Source organism: Tachypleus tridentatus, chromosome 5 (assembly GCF_004210375.1).
Source record: "Tachypleus tridentatus isolate NWPU-2018 chromosome 5, ASM421037v1, whole genome shotgun sequence".
Taxonomy (NCBI): Eukaryota; Metazoa; Arthropoda; class Merostomata; order Xiphosura; family Limulidae; genus Tachypleus; species Tachypleus tridentatus.
Window position 1 is genome coordinate 34,090,399 of NC_134829.1, and position 21,782 is coordinate 34,112,180.

A 21,782-nucleotide genomic window follows, 5' to 3' on the forward strand; every position below is an offset into this window, starting at 1 on the left:
CTGTTGTGTGTGATACCTGTGTTGTCATTTTCTAAGCAAACAGAAACTTTTTAATTGTTAAATCATGAACAATAGAAACAAAACCATTTGGTGATAATGAATTGTATAAAGAATAATTTTGCACTTAAAACTTGGGATTACGCACTATTAAATAGTGAATAATAACAACTGACACCTTGTTTTGATGCAAATATGTACCACTGTGTACTAATACCAGTGGGACCTGACTAAAGGGAACTAAAGAATTAGTAACCTCTCTAGTATGTTTGTGTTGCTTTATCGAACAAAATATCTTTACTTATGCATACCTGTTGACTATTAAAATATTGTATTGGTAGCAATTCTAAAATGGTCATCCCAAGGAAAATGTTTTGTGCATGTATAAACTATTTGTAATTACCTTTATGTGATGCTATGCCTAAATTATACTTCAGTATAGATACTAGCTCAGTATATTATTAAAAGGAGCGTATATTTTTTTAAAGCTAAATAACTCAACCTTCTAATTTCCAAAAGCTTTGAGGTGATACTGGAAGTTGACATGCACACATCTGTGACATTATCATGTGCACTTATTTTCCCTTTAAGAGTAATCTGGTAAGAACAACAGAATAATTAGAGGCTTTGATAGAAAATGCATTATGGGGTGAACCTGTATTCTTTGACCTTTACTGATTTTGAAGCAAAGAAAGAAATTAGATGCAATGAAAACACATTGAAACTATTTATACCTTAAAGGTAAACAAGTGTATGTTATTCTGTTTTTGCTGGAAAGATCTCTAAGAAAAGAAGCTTGTTTCAAATTCAGAAAACATTAATATTATATATAAAGCAATAATGCTATACATGCTAAGGTGTGTATGTGCTGCCCATATGACATGTTAATTTCTAACTTGAAATAGTGGAAGTTTGTTTCTCAAAGAATGACTTGACCTGTTATACTAAGTAACTTGTGTGTACTGAAAATTTGGGGGAAAAGTGAAGAAATGGGAGGATGTCCATTTATCACACATCCTTATTTTACATACTTGTAATTATTGATTCAGTTCTTCTGCTGAGCAATAAAAAATATCTTTAGTAGATTAGATCAGAACTGTTTGTGAACGTTGATTTAACAATAACACTGATAATTTTGAACAACTTCTTTACTGGCCATAAACTGATTTCCAGTAAGAAAGTAATAGTAGACCTGGCATGATCAGGTGGTTAGAGCATTTGACTTGCAATATGATGTTTGACTCCCTCTTTCATCAAATATGCTTGCCTTTTTAACCATGGTGGCATTATAATGTGACAATCAATCCCATTATTCACTAATAGAAGAATAGATGCCGATGACTACTAAATTGGGAAGAGATAGCCCTCTTGTGGCTGTTAATACCCATACCAACTGCATTGATATTGAAATACATTGATACAGGTTTTACCAAAGTAAACAGTCCCATAAGTAATCCATATAATTATGCATATACAAATATATATATATATATATATGTGTGTGTGTGTGTGTGTGTGCGTGCGTGCATGCTTAGATAGTTTGATTTTACTTGTTACTGTATAAGCAGTGAAACTGAGCATAAAATCTATAATGATTTTCCATAATCAGCAAAACCATCTGTTAAGCTTTAGATATTCTAAAACATCCATAATCAAACTTTATTTTTCTGCTACACAAGTTATATTGTTTGCCCTAAGCAACTAAGTTTTTTGCAGTCCTTTTCAAAACAAACCAAGCTTTCGTAAGATCTTCAATATCCACTTTGCATGTTGCTGCTAATAAGGCCTTTATGTCACATTAGGTTGGCTGGGCATGCAACACATGAAGTCTCAGTTGAAACACTACATATATCAGTTCTTTATAAAATATCAGTTATTAAGTTTGGGAATAAAAACACGTGCAACAAGAATTAGTAAATCAACAGTAGTTAAATATAAATTTTGAGGAAATATTTCATCTGAAATTGGAAGTCTTGTGTGTACAGACCTACTGGAGGAATAGCAAAGCTAATGTTTAGCCTATCATATAAGGTACTAAAGGAAGGGAATAAAGAAAAAAACATTTTGGCAAATTCTGTGTTAATGAAGTGCAGCGAGAACAGTATGTTGTGTAATTACAATCAAGAAAACTAGACTCATAACTGTCATTACAGAATAAGGGCAGTAACTAAAGAGATTGTGAGGATTTTTTTTCTCTTGGTCCAACAGATCAGATATAGAGGGAATGGTATTATCTGATTTGGAATGATTTTTTGTAGGATATGAAATTGCCACCCACAGGAAATGTGCACGTGGAAATGTTAGATTGTAAAATTTATAAATTGTGTTTTACAAATGACTAGGTCTCACAAAATTTGGTTTGGTTTGTTTGAAATTTCGTGCAAAGCTACATGAGGGCTATCTGCGCTAGCTGTCCCTAAATTAGCAGTGTAAGATTAGAGGGAAGGCAGCTAGTCATCATCACCCACTGCCAACTCTTGGGCTGCTCTTTTACCAAGGATTAGTGGGATTGATTGTCACATTATAACGCCCCCACAGCTTAAAGGGCGAGCATGTTTGTTATGACGGAGATTCGAACCCACGACTCTCGGGTTGCGAGTCGAATGCCTTAACCACCTAGCCATGCCAGGCCCAAATAATTTGGAAGGTACATAATCTGTATAGAAATTGCTAGGCAAGATGAATTAAATTCTATAAACGTTTCAAAGGCTACTTTTTGGCATTTTTCATCGTAAGCAAGTGAAGTTATATACACAGGAATGCCCGTTAAGCATTGGCAGTTCGTCTTGAAAATAATTTATTACGAACCAACTGCAATCAGAATTCCACATCAAAGATCTTCTGTCTATAGGTCTACTGGTATGTAGCTGATATTGTTAAGAGTCGCCAAGGACAATAGGACGCTGCGGTACTGTTTTGTGAAATCGATACTTCTATTATTACCAAGATACATACTTGTAGCATCTACTTAATGTGGCTAGCTGATTCCAATAACGAGAGTGATGCATGTGAGCAGATTAGACACAAACCTGATTTGTTTTAAATATATATCGTGCCATGCATTAGTACTGATATTTTGCCTACCCGTTCTACTATATGGCACCTATAATTAAACATGATGATGTAATTGTCATAGTATATTTTCATAAGACATATAATTTTTATGAATACTTATGCCTGGTATGGCCAGGTGAGTTAAGGTGTTCGACCCGTAATCTGAGGGTCGTGCGTTCGAATCCCCGTCGCGCCAAACATGCTCGCCCTGACTAGCTGCCTTCCCTCTAGGCCCAAGTGTTAAGGCGCGTTATAATATTACAGTCAATCCCACTATTCGTTGGTGAAAGAGTAGCCCAAGAGTTGGCGGTGGGTGGTGATGACTAGTTGCCTTCCCTCTAGTCTTACACTGCTAAATTAGGGACGGCTAGCACAGATAGCCCTCGAGTAGCTTTGTGCGAAATTCAAAAAACAAACAAGTCTTCCTTCTAGTATTACACTGCTAAATTAGGGACGGCTAGCGCATGTAGCTCTCGTGTAGCTTTGCTCGAAATTCAAAAAACAAACAATTAATACATATATTTAAATTTGTCAACATTTTAAAAGTAATTAATACAGAGCATATGCCATGATTAACATATAGATCCACACATATAATGGCTTCCATCTTAATAGACTGTTTAACAGGATCCAGTTTTTTACATTTTTGTTGAAAGAAAACAAACTATTTAGTCAAGGTTTCCTTAATTTGAACTGAAATATGTTGAAAATTTTTATTTGTTAAAAAGAAGGCATTTCCCTCACTCTTTTAGTTTTGGGACTGCAAAAAATTATTTGAAATGGTAAGATGACTGAAATCCATCAGTGCATCACGAGCTCATCAACCAAGCACGAGAAACGTGGAAATCTCCAAATGACATACAAAGATATTCAGGAACCCTTTAGAACCACTTTGGTTGATATTGTTCAGCAAGCCAAATACAATATTATGTGTGTAGCTGCTATCAGACTGTTCCTGTCTGCTCATCTTACTGCTGATGATGCTTGGACCTTCCCTACCGAATGGCAAGTGAAACTATTTGCATCTCAGTTGAAAGCTAAACATAGAAAGGTAATAGGTGAAGTATAAAATATTGGCACTTGCTTATTTAATGATGTTGATAATGTAGGTTTGTTGATATATATACAGAATTTACTTCCAGCAGGTAGACCTTAGTACTAGCTAGTATGGAGAATTGAGGATACTGTATTTCACTTTAAGAAATTATGAATTAACAAAGGAAAACTTGTCTCAAAGTTGACTCGAAATGGTACGTAGAAAATCTTCCTCTTTGGGAGTTTTCGGATTGAACTTACTTTTAATATTCGACAAACTGTATTGCAAAGACACCCCTTATCTCCTGAAGGACACGTTAAAAAGTTCGTGCTACAAATGGCTATAAGTATTAACTATCCATAATTTGAAACTAACAGACTAGAGGAGGGAAATCAAGTAGTCAAAAATACGAACAAGTCTTGGGCTGCTTTAACGTAGAATGTAACCATCAGTCTTGTAATACACCAGTAGCCTGGAAATGCAGAGCACAATTTTATTTATATGCAGTAACAGGACGCAAATAGCTAGTCCTCAAATCTACTGCCCCACATGCCTTTAGACCACACCTGGCCTAGCTTAATAGAAATTATGCACGATAGAAATAATATATTATATATAACTCGCCATAAGTTATCAACTTATTAGTCACCACATTTTTGCAGATTTTCAAACAATTTAATACTGACCATTTTAGGCCCTTACCGGCAGCACTAGCCTTTCCATGGTTTAATCCACTTCTTTATCTAGTGGACTAGCAAAGCGAGATTGATGTTTATTTTAATGGTTAAATACGGACAGCATGCACAAGTGTATAAACAAAACAAATTATTTTCTTATGTTATGTAACATTCAGTTCACTAGCTAATTTCTGTTTCACATCAGGATTTTAACTAGATGCTGGGGCAAAGTAACAAGTAGAAAATAAATTTACACCAGACAAAGATAAAAGTGAAAATAATTAATATACCATACTCTTAAGTCAGATAAAGTCTCAGTTAATTATTACACAGTTCTTATTTTACGTAAATTAGTGATAATACTCAATACATCTATTTAAGAAAGATAAACTTCCTATTCATATCAAATTGTACCACCCTACGTAATGATTATGACCTCGCTTTAGGAGGAGATGATAGATAAACAGGTCCAAGTAAGTTTGGTCCTGCATGGCCAGGTGACTAAGGCACTCGACTCGTAATCCGAGGGTCGCGGATTCGAATCCCCGTCCCATCAAACATGCTCGCCCTTTGAGCTATGGGGGCGTTATAATGTGACGGTCAATCCGTCACATTACCAATTCGTTGGTAAAAGCGTTGGTGGTGGGTGGTGATGACTAGCTGCCTTCCCTCTAGTCTTACACACTTTCTTTGGCTGTGGTTTCACTAGATGGTAGATAGGGACAGTGGGAATCTCGTTAATCCTTTCATGCGTGTCACTAATTAGATGAGGAGGCATTTGGCTACCTCAAGAGTTATAGTTCTCGTCACCAAAGCAGATGAGCTGCGCCACCACTGTTGTTTCTTCGTCCAAGCTCTCAAGAACGGCCAGCTACATACTGCCAGTTTCTTCATCATTATCATCTGAGTTGATATCACACAACAAAGTGTTCTATAATCAGAATTAATCTGTTATTCAACCTATACGCCCTGGAGTAAGTACACGGATGTGTTGGGCTAAGGATCTTTCCAGAGTAGGTATCTGTGACTTTTTCGCAATAAATTCGAAAATAAACGAACAACACGCAATATACTTATTTTTTAAAATAATATTTATATTAGAAATAAGTTAAACGTATATATAAAATTATCTGTACTATAAAGATCACAGTCATATCTTAAAAAGTGTATAGTATTTCCTTTCTCGTCAAAAGTACTATTAGACCAATTAAATTGCTTTAGAATTCTGTTGATAAGCCGGACTATTTTTTCTCTACTTTAATCGCAATAGTATTCGTATATAATTCACTTACGCTGTCACGTGAGTTATCGCAGTTGTATCCTCTACTTCTGATAATTGTCTGCTTTTTCTTGGTTCCAAATGCTCATCTGCTTTTTGTAAAAGGCCATTCAGGTGGGTTCAATTAGCTTAGAAGACCTATTGATTAGATAGGTTACTCTGTTTATCTCCTTCAAATTATTAATCTCACTCTAACATATTAACCATTAGGCCTTTTATTCCTACGATGGTTCACCTTAACGTTTTCTAACTTTATATATATACTGAACTTCTCTTTTCGTTTTAGTCTTCCTTTGTTTCCGCCCCCCCCGCTAGTACAGCGGTATGTCTACGGATTTCCAACGCTAAAATCAGGGGTTCGATTCCCCTCGGTGGGCTCAGCAGATAGCCCGATGTGGCTTTGCTATAAGAAAACACACACACACACACACTCCTTTGTTTCCACCCGTCTGGTTGCAACTACTTTTACTTCTCGTGATGACGAGAAAATCATTTGAAGTAAAAATGTATTCTCAATACGACTGGTATGGGTATTAACACTTTAATTAAAATAAAGTATAGAACAATGATTTGACCTTCTTAGGTCATCTTCAGGTTGACGTCACATCATCGCTATTACTAAATATATAAAATTATAAATTACCTACTACCATTTATTTATCATTGTGTGTCTAAAAGGCTGTTAGTATTTGGAAATGCCTTCATCCTCCTTGAAAAGTCTGGAGATGTGTAAAACATGGTGAATACAACTTCCACTTAAGAAGTATAGAGCCAAATGCTGCAATGAATGGGGATAGATACATCGTCATCACCTGACAGAAACAGCACTGAAGTAACATTAGTACGCCTTATTGGCTGGGGAAACACCTTACCACATCAAGAAACTATTGGATCTTGACAAAATACTTCCTGCTGCAATTGATATGTCATGGCATTTTATACTGTACTTTGTCCACAATTTGTATCACTGTTATATCCAGTGCTGAGTGAAACGGTATTTTTTTCTATTTCTAAAGAACTACTTAAAGCAAGAAAACAAAGATAGTAAAAGTTATCTGTTTTATTCTCGGAAGTTTTGGGTGAATTAAATCAGCACTGCATGGATAAGTTTTTGAGTTCTTTTGACTCTCATTGAGACCACCATTGTCTTATGAGGTGTAGAATGATCATCTTTACCTTTGTTGTTCTTGTACTTCTACACGTGGAAAGTAATCAATCGAGGTCACCTAAAAGCAGTCCACATTCTCCCTTAGCTGCTTAAAAAATGTTTGGTTTCAAGAATAGGTCGTAAATGTATACATGGTTTCACAATAGTTAGTAAAAGCTCTTGGTCTAAAAGAGTATTGGAGCTAGTTTTTGTCTTACCTTTGGATCTTGAACAAAATATTCTCCCCTTTACTATAAGTTATACAGACTACAGTGTGATTTATCATGATGATAATGTTTTTACAGACTTTACAAAAAGAGAAAAAAGAAAAGAAATACATTCAAATCAACTCTGTAACAAACATACCTTTTAATCATGTTATTAAAATGTAAATTGGTAACTTAGCATGTGATATTCAAGTACACTGATGTCGTACAGATCGTATTATGTATTTAATTGTTGTTAAAGCATTGGTTCTCGAGTATTTGTGCGAAGAATAGTATGGAACACCAACAATAATGAAAGTACAAGAGTTTGTTTGTTTTTAATTTCGCGCAAAGCTACACAAAGGCTATCTGCACTATCTACCCCTAATTTAGCAGTGTAAGACTAGAGGGAAGGCAGCTATATCACCACCTACCACGAACCCTGGGGCTACTCTTTTACAAACGAATAGTATGATCGACCGTCACACTATAATACCCTACGACTGAGAGAACGGGAATTTTTGGTATGACGAGATTCAATCCAGCAACCTTCAGACTGCGAGTCGAGCGTCCTAACCACCTGACCATGACCGAACAAACAAACAAGATCTTTATTCATTCTCAGTTTAACTGTAGTTTATTAACTGGCTTTTAATTCATAGTTTAACTTCATTTGGTTATTGTGGCAAAGACCATAATAAGAAATAAAATATTTTTGGATAGTAGGGGTGGTTGTAACATAGGGTCTTCTATCAATGTAACTAGACCTGATTTTCAAAAACAAAGTTTGGAAAAGTTGAAAAATGTTTTGGTCAGCTTACATTCACATTGGCTGATGATCGTGTGACCTTTCAATATTCGATTAAAATGCTTATGATAACATTTCTATGTAAATATTTTAAAGATAACAATTTTATATAAACATTTTAACCCTTAAATGTGGTATAAATATGGCTGATATCATTTTAATAACATTTTCTTAAACATGTATACATTTATTGTAAAACATTTGACAGCAATAAATGTATATCCTCTTATAAATAGCCACCTGCTAGTACAGTGGTAAGTCTACTGATTTACAATGCTAAAATCAGGGGTTTAATTCCTCTCGGTGGGTTAAGCAGATAGCCCGATGTGGCTTTGCTATAAGAAAACACTAAACACTAGTCCTTATAAATATATATTATCGGTATTTTTCGCGATTTGTTTGCTTTTTTTGATGTATGGAATGTAGTTGTGCGCTTCCATACAAATTATATATTGTTGCTTATACCTGTAGAATAACATGGTACCACAAGTTTTCTACCTTCTTAGTTAATATTTGTAAAATATATATTTCATTGTAGATTAGTCTGAATGTAGAGGATTCCTTAAGCAAGCAACATAACGTTTCTTTAGCTGACACGAGCCTCAATCAACCAATATGATGTTTTCTTGCAGGAAAAATAGCTATGACTCCAGCTGTCTTTTCTATAAGCAGATTGTTCAATGGCTGGACTTCCCTTTCTCCCTATGTTTGAACGTGAGTGGTTCTTCGTTACATAAAAAAGATGAGTGACGTGGAGATCCAGACGTTTTTCCTTGCATAAACTCAGGCTTTCTCTTATTAGGTAGATTTAGATTGGATTTTAAATTGATTGTTTTGACTCAGTCTTTGATTGAGATTCTGTGAGCTTCGAATTTACCAATATTATCTTGCGATTGGTCGTTCTGAAACAACACAGTTAAGACTGTAATCTGTAGATATATCTAATCGGCCAATGAAACACGTTGCTGTCGTTGACCTATTTTGCACAAATCAACGGTTTTGGACCATGTGTTTATGTGAAAATTTAAAGGAATAAGACAAAAATTAATTTTAAAAATTCCTATGTTAACAAAAGAAGGTAACAAATACGTAATATAACGGCATTCTACAGTCCTTTAGTGTGTGTGTCTCTGCTAATTTTTGTTAATTAAGATTGTTGTTTTGTACATTTTATGTATTTGATTCTTTCTTGTTGACGAACCTGATCATGGACTGAGGAGATACGGATCTACTATTGCAGACTCTGTTTTCACACAAAAGCTTTTTTCTAAGCAATTAATTGCTTTTTAATTTTATCAGATAAACTTATGTGCACAGATTATTTAAACGTTTTATTACAATCCAGTGTAATCTGGTTAAACAAGATACAGCTCCGTCCTGTCCTAAAGACAATTGTGCACTTCAACACACAGAAACTGTGTAGATGACATTTATTTGCTGCCTTAATAAGCTATGTGTGAGTTTTGTTATAACGAAAGTACCTCGAAATATCTACTGTATTCACCGAGGAGAATCGAATCCCTGACTTTAGCGTTGTAAATCCAAAAACTTATCACTGTCCCACCAGGGAACGTAATAAGAAATAGTAAGTTTCTTTATAACAGGTAGACAAGCAACGATCTATAAACATAAGAAAGAATATTATTGGTAATGAAATGTACTAAACGTTTCGTCAGAACCTTGGTCTGTCTTCTTCAGGTATGATCAGTACTAAGCAGTACGATATATAAACCTTGTATTGTTTAATACTGACCATACTTGATCAAGAGACACCAATGCTCTGTCGAAAAAAGCTGTATGTTCAACCATGAATAAAATTATTATTTATGCCTTTAAATCGTTACTTGCTTACCTGTTATGATGCTAGTATAATGTGCTTCCTTGCTCGAAGAACAAGTTCATTGTTACTAAATTTCTGTTTTCATTAAAATACAATGTTTTGAGAAATGGACGTATTTCCGAATAGGAAGTGAAATTATTCAGCAGATAAAAGTTATTGGATTAATATATTTTTTTAAAAATAAATAAATACGATGCCTTCTGGAATTTACCTTGCAGGCGCTAACACTTTATTTCTTTATTTTTCATTTTAATTAATTCTTTACTTGGGAGAGCAGTCACCTTCCCACAACTGTCAGCAGGCAGTAAAGGGTGATATGGATGCGGGACTTTGTGGACTTGAGCACCCATATCTCGCTTTCCTAATTTTTAATTCTATATCTATTGCTAAGCCCCGTCGCACCAAACATGCTCGCCCTTTCAGCCATGGGGCATGATGGGGGCGTTATGATGTGACGGTCAATCCCATTATTCGTTGGTAAAAGAGTAGCCCAAGAGTCGGCGGTGGGTTCTGATGACTAGCTGCCTTCCCTCTAGTCTTACACTGTTAAATTAGGGACGGCTAGCGCAGATAGCTTTCGTGTAACTTTGCGCGAAATTCAAATGACAAACAAAACAAACAATATATTGCTATTCTTTATTTCTTATGGCGAATGGAGGTTATCCTCACCGCTATGTAGGTCTTACTTCTGGAGTCACCTCCAAAACTTAGGGTACGTTTTATAATTACACATTTTAGCTTGTACCCTGGGATCTTTTTAGTTGATGCAGCTTTTTTTTGTTTAAATTATATTTAGTGCAATAAACAAAACTATATATAGTTTTAAATACTCTAAAATGTTTCCTTAAATGTATTAAATACGCAACATTGATGATAAAAAAACAAACAAGCTTGTTTTTCTATCTGTTCCACACTCCAATTTTTTAAAACTTTATGATGCCACTTTTTTTTTTATGTTATACTTGAGCTTGTATACAGCTCGTGAATTGAGGCAAATTAGTAGTAGAGTACAACTTCATGTTTTAGGACGGTTTTGCTGGAGTTATGAGGTAATATTTGTCGCTAAAGTTGTCTTTATTTGTATTTTAAGATAAGAACACAATTGTGTATAAATAAAAGGATCAATGATAGATCATGAAAACTGCGTAGGTGAGGATTATTGTTATTTACCTCATCAAAATAATAAATAGTTTTAACACTAAGAAACGTTGAAAACATGCTGCATCGTGTCCATTAGTTTAAGTGCTATGATTAAACCTTCATATAATTCAATGAATATGGTACTACTTCCTTTGTGAAACATTACACGATTCCTCTTAAATCTAAGAGTCAAGAGATTAAAAATTAGTGTGTGTTCTTTCTCGGTAAGTAGAAAATCTAAGATATCTAGCAACAAAGTAAAATGATTTCGTATGTATTACTACCAAAACTAATTAGCAACAATTAATTCTCTGAAACGCACTTTATAGTCAAGGTAGTCAGATTAATAAGAATTTGTAAAAGCCATCCTTGTTGTTTCCTAAGAACACTGAGGGTGAGGCAGTATAACCCACAAATAACGATTCACTGTATATCGAATATATCAACTGTCATCCTATTCTTCTTATTTTCTGTATTGTTATTTATAGTCCTTATCATAAATATTTTATATATGTTTTATAATTCAAGGTAATTATTCGTCTGTGATGCAAGCTTTTTCAAGTTCACTGTTATTGAAAAAGTAAATGCCTTCACACCTTCTTCAAGAAACTACTAACAAGTTTTATATAACGCTGAAACACTGTACTTGTAATTTATAACATAGGAAATTGTTCAACTAAAGTCCATAAAATTGCTGAAAATCTAATACTTCGCTCAGTCTTTTCTTAAGGTACTTTCATTTAAAAGTGATGATATACTAGCTTCATACATTTGTAATGTGTGCAAATCTTTTTTTTTCTTTGTTTTTATTATAAGGTAACACAGCTCTAAACAGAATTTTTGTGTATTGGAATAAATACCCATACGATTTCTTCAACTATGTGAGATTGTTATATTGAAATTAATTTGAAGCAGTGGTTTAACGGTTAATCATGAAAATATATTTATGTCCATGTCATCATCGCTCTCACTTTTGGAGACGCCGAACGCGTTTGATTTACAGTCAGTCACTTGTCAAATTATTAAACTGCTACGGCGTACTGAGAACTTCAGGCAACGACAGGAGAATACAGCTCTTGTGCTTCCAATACTTTAGCTTTGTTTTATTTGACCTTCGTGATTTCCTTTATTGTTATTATTTGGAAAGGTAAGCTTGCTATAAATAGCTTTTCCTACATTTTGTGTTGTATAAGATTGCCGATATTATCAAAATTGTATGGGGTCTTTTCTCGTTAATTTCGCCTTTCGTATGTAGTTAACACTATAATATTTAATAATACTAGTATCGTTTTCGGTTAACCGTTAGCGATTTGCTAATTAGTTTACTTTTAACGTGATTTAATCTTGATATGATTTTCAAGTGTTCAGTTGTTGCCTACTTATACGAGATATTATAATGTGAACCTTCCAAACTTAATCAAATAAATTAAATTTTCGAGGAAGACGTTCGCCTATTTGGCTTAGCGAAAACAGAACAGCGCGAGATGAAAACGAGGTCTTAACTCGCAAGTACAGGGTGTGTCATGTTTGGTTCACTCACCATGAGTGGGGCGTGATAGTACTATTTGCAGAAATTAATAACTATATATTGCAGTGTAACTCGTTGAATATAGTACTTATTAAATGGTTAGTGACTTTGCAATATGTTCTAACATATATTTAATGACATTGAATTTATCTCGCTATTGACTGCAGTTGTTTCAAATTGACTTAACTTTGGTGAACAGACGACAGTTGTGCCGTATCGTTGACGGGTAATTAATCTGTACCAGTATCACCACTAGATCAGTGTACAAGTGCAAATGACAACAAAAGGGCCTTTCACTGTACGTGCACTTTGCAGTGATACTGAAGGGCAGTGTTTAGACATTTTCTTGACTGGAAACTGTGGAGTGTATATCCATTTGATGATATCTGCTTGCTTTGAGTTTGATATACTTTATAATACGTATATGTTTGGGTAATGCATTGTTTCTTGTATTTAGATGTGATGTATTATGAAATCAAGGCACCACGTTTGAAGATACTAACTTGATATCTATACTATCACTTTAGATGAAGTGTAAACAGGTTATGTAGGAAACTTGCAAACTAATATTTGAACATGAGTCATTGTATTTCACAAACAAAGACAAACATACATTGTCATAGATATTAAAACTAAAACGTATGAAAAAATAAAGCAAATTGAAGCAAGTCTCCCTATTTATATATATATAAATATACAAGCCTTAAAAATATTTTATAGTCCATTGTAATTTCTAGTTGTAACCTTTAAGTCATGACAGAAATTGTCTGTGTATACAAATTTCACAGTTTAACATATACTATTCAGTATGACAGTGTATCTTAGGATTAATAACCTTAAAAAATTGTAGGTAAAATTTAAGTAAGGAAGGGATGAATATAAAACTATTTAAATTTTACAGTTGATGAGAAACTTTAAACACATATCTGTTATAAGTTCTGTAATAAAGTGAGGAAGATAAGAACTAGCCATCAAGTTAATAATTTTACTTTAAGGTAGCTCATACAGTATTGGGAAAAGCTGTTTTTTTCTGATCATCCATTAAAATGAGACAATCCATGTGCAACATGACAAGACGCAAAATTGTCGGTTAATATGTTTATGAGTGTTTTATATGTAGTAGAAAGAACATATTCGAGCCCTGGAATGTAGACATATATGTATAAGTTAAAAATAACAAACAATCTTATGTAAGTTTTTTTTTAATGTTATTGCTAGGATACTCCATTATATTTCAGTAACCCTGTTATACAGGTTTTAACTCAATGAGGAATCTCAAGATATTTGTGTAAATCCTGAGTATGTGAAATATGAAAGATTTAAGTACTCAGTGTATAATATGCATGGTATAAAAATATGCTGCCATATAATATCTATGAATGTTCTATGTAGGTAAAATAAATGAATAGAAGTCATAGAACATTCAGTAGTGTCTGATAAATACATTTGCTTCAGAGAACATACAGATAGTCACTTATAAATGTGATGGCAACATAACACGATAATTAAGGCAGAAACTAAAAATATTTTATTTACAGTAAAAGTTTTGTTGCATAGTATCTTCACTTCCAGAAAGCTTTTTTAACTGGAAATTTCAGTATCTAAATATGTGTGCTCATTTTAGCTTTGTGGTATTGCTGTGATTTTGTTTGTATTTTCCCCACCAATAGATGTCTGCTTTAGTTTTTAGCTATCTATATTGTTATATACATTTTGCTTACTTTTATCTGTAAATATTTTCTATTTCCTGAAATTATGGCTTTTAATTCCATCACAAAATCAATGGAGAATCCTTCTTAAAGACCAGAAGTGAAATTTAAGCAAGTTGTACTAACATTGCATTAAGAAACTAAACATTTGTAAATGCAAGGGAAAAGATTTGTATACAGTTTAAGTTTTTTTTACTTTAACTTTTAAAATTTGAAACTTTTATTGTTCTAGATGATATGGGAATACAGTACTTTAGAATGCTGGTGAGGTGTTAAAAGTTTTCCCAAAAATATTGTAAAGGAAATGCTTTTGTACCTAGAATTTTTTCCTATCCAGCACTGTCCAAATCTAGCAGATGCCAATAACTAAAGCTTTTACTGTACAATGTTTATAATAAATGATAGACTCAAGACTCTGAAAATTAGAAATTACTTAACTTGTAAAGATACACTGACATGCTTGTCCTAAGGTATTCTGAATTAACTCTAAACATAATCTAACTTGTAAGTTTACTTATATTTCAGCAATAAACTCGAAGTTACAAACTTAAGATTCTGTTTCATAGTGATAGCTGAATCGCATTATTATACTTGATGCTGCTATTATTTATTTTAGGGGAAACTTATTTAATGTTGAATCTTAAAGTTAAGTAGATAAAAGTTTGACAAGCCTGTTAGGTGTATGGGGAATGGTTAGATCAAGACATTCAGCAAATTTAACTCTGTGTAGTGAGTTATTTGGAGCAGTTTGCTGTATCTGGGCTTCTACTAGAAAAATAGCTCTCTTAGCCATTGTGGCTAAACAAAGTAATTTTCTTTTAGCCACAGTGACAGTTGTTTAGCCACAATTTTAGGTCGCAAAAACTGTGTGGTGCATGACTTTTAATATGCATCAATTCTATCCAGTAAAAAATAGTTGTAATTATGTGAAAATCTACAAGACATTAAGTTTTGTACTATTTTTTTATTCCCTGGCAATCTTCCCTGCCAAAAAAAATAAAACTAACAAAATAAACATGATAAAGAGGAAAATAGAGATACATTTCTCAAAATAACACAGAAACAAAAAATGACTTAAAACTAGAATACAGTAGCATGACTAGTAAGTAGATAAATCCAATGGCAGCTCTTCAGCCAAATCATTCTCAACAGATGTGGTAGAAGTTGACACCTGAGGTTCTGAAGCACATTTCCTCAACAGAGAATGGTACTCACGTCTGTTTTTGTGAGTGACCCAGTATCTGAATGCAGAGTTGAAGTTAAAATGATCTAAAGGTTTGGACTCCATGGCTAATTTCAGTGACATTTCTGTCTTGGCCACAGACAGACTGCTCCTGGCATCTGTTTTGATGCTGTTGTACCTGCTAATTCCCCGCTCACAGTGAAGAGACGTAACTGGAATAATTAATTCAATTGCTGCAAGCTGAGACAGATTTGGAAAAGTTTGACGGGTCTGGTGGATGTAGAAGCTCTTCATGTTTCTGTTTTTGTGAACATCCTGTTTCATTATGTTCCTTAGTAGCAGCCATTCAGTCAGTGCCTCATCTTCATTGATGAAAGGAGAGAAGTACTGGATGAGTTTCTTCAGATCATCCTCTTCAGATACTGCTCTGCTGTGACATGGGCTAAATATTGAAAAAAAACATGACATGATGTTAGTGTCTGGGAGTGCTACTTGTAGTCTTGTGACCACCTCTTCAACAAATGACTCAGCAACCGATCTGTACTTTCATGTTGTTTATCAATATCTTTGTCATGGGCTCTGTAAGAAGTGTAACCACTGGCATCAGGAGCTTGTGGGAGTTCCTTCAGTGCAGTCTGTGTGTAAGGACCAGGGATGTGTACCAGTGACTGAATTGACAGAATTGACCCATCAATAATTGTTTTAGCCTCATCATAAGATAAATCAGCTCTCTGTAGAGATCTTGATAAAAGTCCAAGAATGCCAACAGCGTCAGCCAAAAAATGTCATCATGACAAAGCTGTAACATGACATTTGCTTGACCAGACCACGTAGCAAGGCTCGGACTGGAGTACCACGTTCCATTTGTACAACCTGCAGGCTGCTTATCACAGATGCAATACAGTTGACTAGTGCTTGGACGGAATTATTAAAAGAGAGCCGTCGTGTGAAGAACACTTGCTTGATTTTGTGGCTTTTCTCTCCATGCAATGCTTTGCTCTCTTCCAGAACCCAACACAACTTGGGAGAATATTTCAGGCTTTTTGTAAACTGGTTCAAAACTGAAATGTACTTCACAAGGTATGGCACCTAGTTTGCTGCTTTTTCAGTTGCCAACTGTAATCTGTGTGCCAAACAATGACTTGTTATTATCCAGGGGCATTCCTCCTTAAATTTTGTAGCAACACCTGTTTTTATTCCCACCATGACATTTGTATCAGTTGCAAGTCCAACCAAGTCAACATCAAACAATCCTCGATCTGCCATGACTGAGCACGTTGTGTTGTAGATAGAATCAGCCCCAGTGTTGGTCAGCTCATGCACAGCAAGGAATCGACTTGTAACCTCACCTAATGATGAAAGATACCTGATATAAATTATCAGTATAGAGGTGTTTCCTGCATCATTTGCTTCATCTGCTTCAAGAGCAAAAAATGGGAGAGGCGATGCCCGAAAGTCTGCCTGCATTTCATCCTGAACTACATGATTTAGGGCACTGTACATATCATCTAAAGACTGGCTGTGGGTGTATATGAAGCTCTCTGTTCCACTTTGTGACCGAGTCTGTAGTTTATTTAGAGAGGTCACTCCCTATTGAAAAAATATAAGAACTTGTGTTTTGAAATAAGACCACCAATTAATGTAATGAACAAAGATATTTGGAAAAGTTGGGTAGCTAATTAATTTTTGATAGATATTTTCAAAATGTTTCACTTTTAGAAAATTGTCAAATTGTCTTTTGTTTTAAGAAAATACTGTAGAAAAGAAACTATCTTATTAATGCTAGAATGAAGAATATTCTTACATTGAATACTTGTAGTGAAAGGAGGGAATGAAACTTCACAGTTGGGATGGCTTCCTTTGCTTGTACAAGTGATGTGGCCATCTGTGCCTGAATGCCACCTTTACACCCCACATTCACAGCAGCAGTTGACATGTCCTTCTTCAAAACTTGTGATGCTACTGCACTGTGATGATCTCCTGACCATGCATGCTTCACCAAGTCATCTCTTTTCAGCTTAGTAGCAGTTTTCCCAGTGGTAGCATAAATATTTGTCTTCTTGTTGTCCCTGCATAATTTGCAATGAAATGTATTTTGTTGGAAAACATATTCCAGCCAAGGAAACTGTGAAAACCAAGTTTCTTTAACAACTCTATGAAAATTGCAGGTGTATATATTTTTTTCACATTGACATTCTGATCACTGCTGCAAGCTTCAGTTTTTCAGAGCTGTCTTTTCTTTTGGAAGTGGATTTCCCACCATCAGTTGATGTTGTTGCTTTGACCTTCTTTTGAAAAAAACTTTATATATTTAACTGTTTAGACGTCTTTTTATCTGATCTAGGAGTTGTCATGATCTCAATTCAAACACATGTCCAACGAAACTTGGGATTTCCACTCTGATACACCTGTGTTGGTTTGACGAAAGTCAGGTTTTCTTTGATTACTGTTTGTGTACATCAAACATGTAGCATAAGAAATGAAAATAAAAGAAATCATTAGCACAGCTGAGTAATTGTTTTAAAAATTTAATTTGTTAGTTGTCATATCCCTGAAATCATAAAAATACATATATAAAAAAAAAAATGTACATTACAGTCAGTGGTAGTTTTTAAAAGACGTTTCTTGTTTCTTCAACTCGCTGGCGGGCGCCTCTGGTCATTTGTCATCATTAATGGTGTGGATGGTGATAAAAACCATGAAAACTGTTAAGACTGAAACTTGAGCAGAATAAATAAAGGAAAACTATCCAAGGCCCAAAATTATCTTTCCCCACTGTGGCAAAACCAACACTAAATTTTTTAGCCACAGGCTGTTTCTTTTTGCCAATGGCGATGTGGCTAATGGCTAGCGGAAGCCTAGTGTATTTTTTTCAGTAAACTGAGTAACCAATCACTTTTCTTTCTGCCTATGACTCTCTTCTAACCAGTAATGGTCTGTAACTTCATTCTCTATCTTCACATTTCTTTAGGAAGTGTGCAGTGCCTTCCATTTTTGCCAACACTTTGGAGTTTGCTTACATTAGACTTATCCAAGCAGTAGGTTCTAATGGATCCAACCTGGCTTTATCTGCTTACTTGAAAGGGAGTCAAAGACTTCCAGGTTGAATATCTGCATAATTGGATTTCAAAAGATGAAACTAAGCATGATGTGCTCTTCATTGAGGACATTACTATTATGGTGCTGCAAGGTTAGAAGGGAGACAACAAACTATTTCATTTTGGTTTGTTTCTGATTACTGATGTTTCTCTTGATCTGGTCCTCAAAAGATAAGCCCTTAGTAACAAAAGTTACTTTGAATGCTTTATGATTTATTTTTGTAGCCACTGACATTTCATCATTATTCCATCCACATCAGTTACATTTATAACGTGTAGAGTACCTTGTGACTTTGTAGATGTCTCAGACATGAAGTAGTGAGTATATCATAAGACATCACCTATGACTGCAGCGTGATTTGTGGTAAAATGTTCCTCACATGAACTCTGATAAAAGTATCATAATATCTTTATCTTGTAACCATTTTTGATGCTCAACACACCATCAGATTCAGCATACGATACAGTCTATACTGGAATAAGGTCAGCAGGATTGGTCCACTGCCAGAATTAGGTGGACAATACTGACTTCATAAAACTGCTTTTCTTGTCTTGGAGATTTTGTGTTAAATGGATTTATACTTAAAAGTAATGATATTACCAACTGATGTGTTTGAAGGAAAATGAAGCATGATGGTAACAGGCGTTATGATAGCTATGATGAACAACATGTTTACTTACATACATCATAAGGGACACAGATAAACATTTCAGAATTCTAAAGGTTTTATCTTTTGTAAAGGATAGGTCTAAAGCCAGTGGGGTAGATGTTGAGCCATTTCTTAAAATGATCTAAGACCTATCCTTTACAGAAAATACTGAAGATTGAATTTGAAGAATTCCAGAACATTTGTGTCCCTTTCATTAGAATTGGTATTCCATAAACACTTCTTTATTTACATTGGTAAGTTGAAAATTTCAACACTAACAAAAAGTCTGTCCTGCTCAACATATTTGAAACATTGGGTGGGATAGCACATTTTTCAAGATATGAAAGGTTTTTTTTTTGTTGGAACACTTTCTACTTTTTAAATGGTTTCACTTACTTGAAAGTTACACTGTAGTATCATTGTATAAAAGCATAGTGGCTTTACAAATAAATTATGGTAAGTAATGTATATAAGAATTCCTAGTAAAGTGGTTCTTCACATTTTAGTACTTAGTTTTTGTTTTTCAGCCATTTTTGACTAATCAAAATGTCCAATTTACGACGCCATTTAAATTTTGTTTTGAACAAGCCGCTAGCCCACCATACTCAAGGAATAGGGAATACTACAATGAAGTCAGCTTCAAAATCATCATTTTTCATTATGTCAAGTGACTTGTACAATTGCCTTGATATCTGCTCATCATATATTCAGGTAAGGAGAGTTATTACAACAAGATTACATGCAGACAAGTGGGTAGATTATAAAAGTTCTATAAAAATATTAAGAGGATAACTTGAGTCACTATATCATTTGGAGGTTCATTTTAATCTACTTGGTGGTTTGTTTTAATGCAATATGATAGCAGAAAAGCAGCTTGAGTGATTTTTTTCAAATATTATTTGCATAATATTTTTTAATTTGTAGATATTGTTTTTTTAAATTCAGATCTTGATATGCCAGCTATTTTGATCATATTTGACTGTTGTAAGGCATTAAAAACAATACATTTATATGGGTGAGGAATAAAATATTTATCTTATAAATATGTCAATCTCTTGATATTTGAAGAAACTAGACATTAGATATTGAAACTGTCATTATTTCCACTTGTGAATTTGTTATATGTAATTGTACAATTTGCAATATGTTTTGAATAGATTATTTATTTTAAGAACATATAATGCATGCTGAAAATAACTCAATAATTCTTTTATGTATGTAGGCTAATTAATTTGTTTTCTTCTAGTGTACAGTTTGTGTGATATATCTTTGTCATATTTCTAGGCCCTCAATACTCTTTGTGGTGCTGGTACTCTCTTAGCCCAGAATTTTCTCAAAGTATTCAATGAAGTACCTTCTCACTGGGAAGTAGCTTCACAGTTTCTCAATGCATGGGATGAAATCAGCAAAGCCACAGCTGGTGCTAGTGCTGCAGTGAAAACCGAAACCTTGATGAGTCTTCAAGACATACTGAACAGATTAGAGGAAGGAGAAAACAAACACATGGATGGGGATGGAGAAATTGATGCTCAGTTTGAACATATCCATGTGAGTTTTTTTTTGTAAGTTGTATTTTTATAATTAACCATGAAGTACTATGGTGTGTCTGCATAACTGAGGTGATTTTATCTTGCTAATAACACATTTCTATATTTGATAGTAATTCTGTAGATTTGTTTTGTATTTTCTTGACAAAGTATTTTGACTGCAATGATATATTTCTTCTAAACAGAATTTCAGTTTCTTCAAGAAGTTACGATAATTACAATTATGCCACAGAAAGTCCTTTACAACTTGTATTACTGTAGTTTTTCTCTTACTGTTGTAGACTAAATGTAAAAATTGGATTTAATGCTGTATATGTTTTTAATTCAAAAATTCAACTTTGCCTTGTTTTACTTTAATTTTAACTTTTTACCAGATGTTTGCCACAGATAGCCTAGTTGCTTTACAACATAAAACACCAAACCAACTAACCAATCTTCAAGAAGAACATATTTTTAGCTTAGTGTGATCCCACCAGATATTAGCCTTATAAATAAGGTTTAAGTATCATTTTTTTTTTCTGAATGTACTTTGTTACAAGGTTAGACTTTTGTTTTACAGTGTAATGGTGTCAAAGCTCAGTATATAAAGAATGCAACTTGAATGGTGTTTCTCTGCACAAAACAGAGAGGAAATTTACTTTTTCAAGTATTTGGATAAACTTGTTTTAAAACCCTTAGTTTCCTTCTTTTATATATGTGTGTATTGTTAAAGGCTCTTCTTACCTTTTAATTATTTTGGTTTACAAATATGATAAATAATACACATGTATATATATTTCAAAGGTATGATAATCTGAGACAGTAAATTGATTTACCTTTTAAAATTAAACTTGTATGTAGCTCCAGCTTTTGTAGGTAAAAAATAATAGTTTTACTGTACCCA

The 21,782-nt window shown here is 34.1% G+C and overlaps 1 protein-coding gene across 2 annotated transcripts in view; it reads left to right on the forward strand.

Moving 5' to 3' along the window:
- Positions 1-12,144: 12,144 nt before the first annotated feature.
- LOC143250900 (uncharacterized) overlaps positions 12,145-21,782 on the forward strand; it is a 30,846-nt gene continuing 21,208 nt past the window's right edge. The window contains exons 1-3 of one of the 2 annotated variants that reach the window (XM_076502069.1): positions 12,145-12,331; positions 19,880-20,063; positions 20,637-20,900. In XM_076502069.1, the coding sequence (XP_076358184.1) occupies positions 19,899-20,063; positions 20,637-20,900 (429 nt within the window). In that variant the 5' untranslated portion in view covers positions 12,145-12,331; positions 19,880-19,898. Of the gene's footprint in view, positions 12,332-12,678; positions 13,145-19,879; positions 20,064-20,636; positions 20,901-21,782 lie in introns of those variants that run through there. The other variant, XM_076502070.1, reaches the window with a different exon arrangement.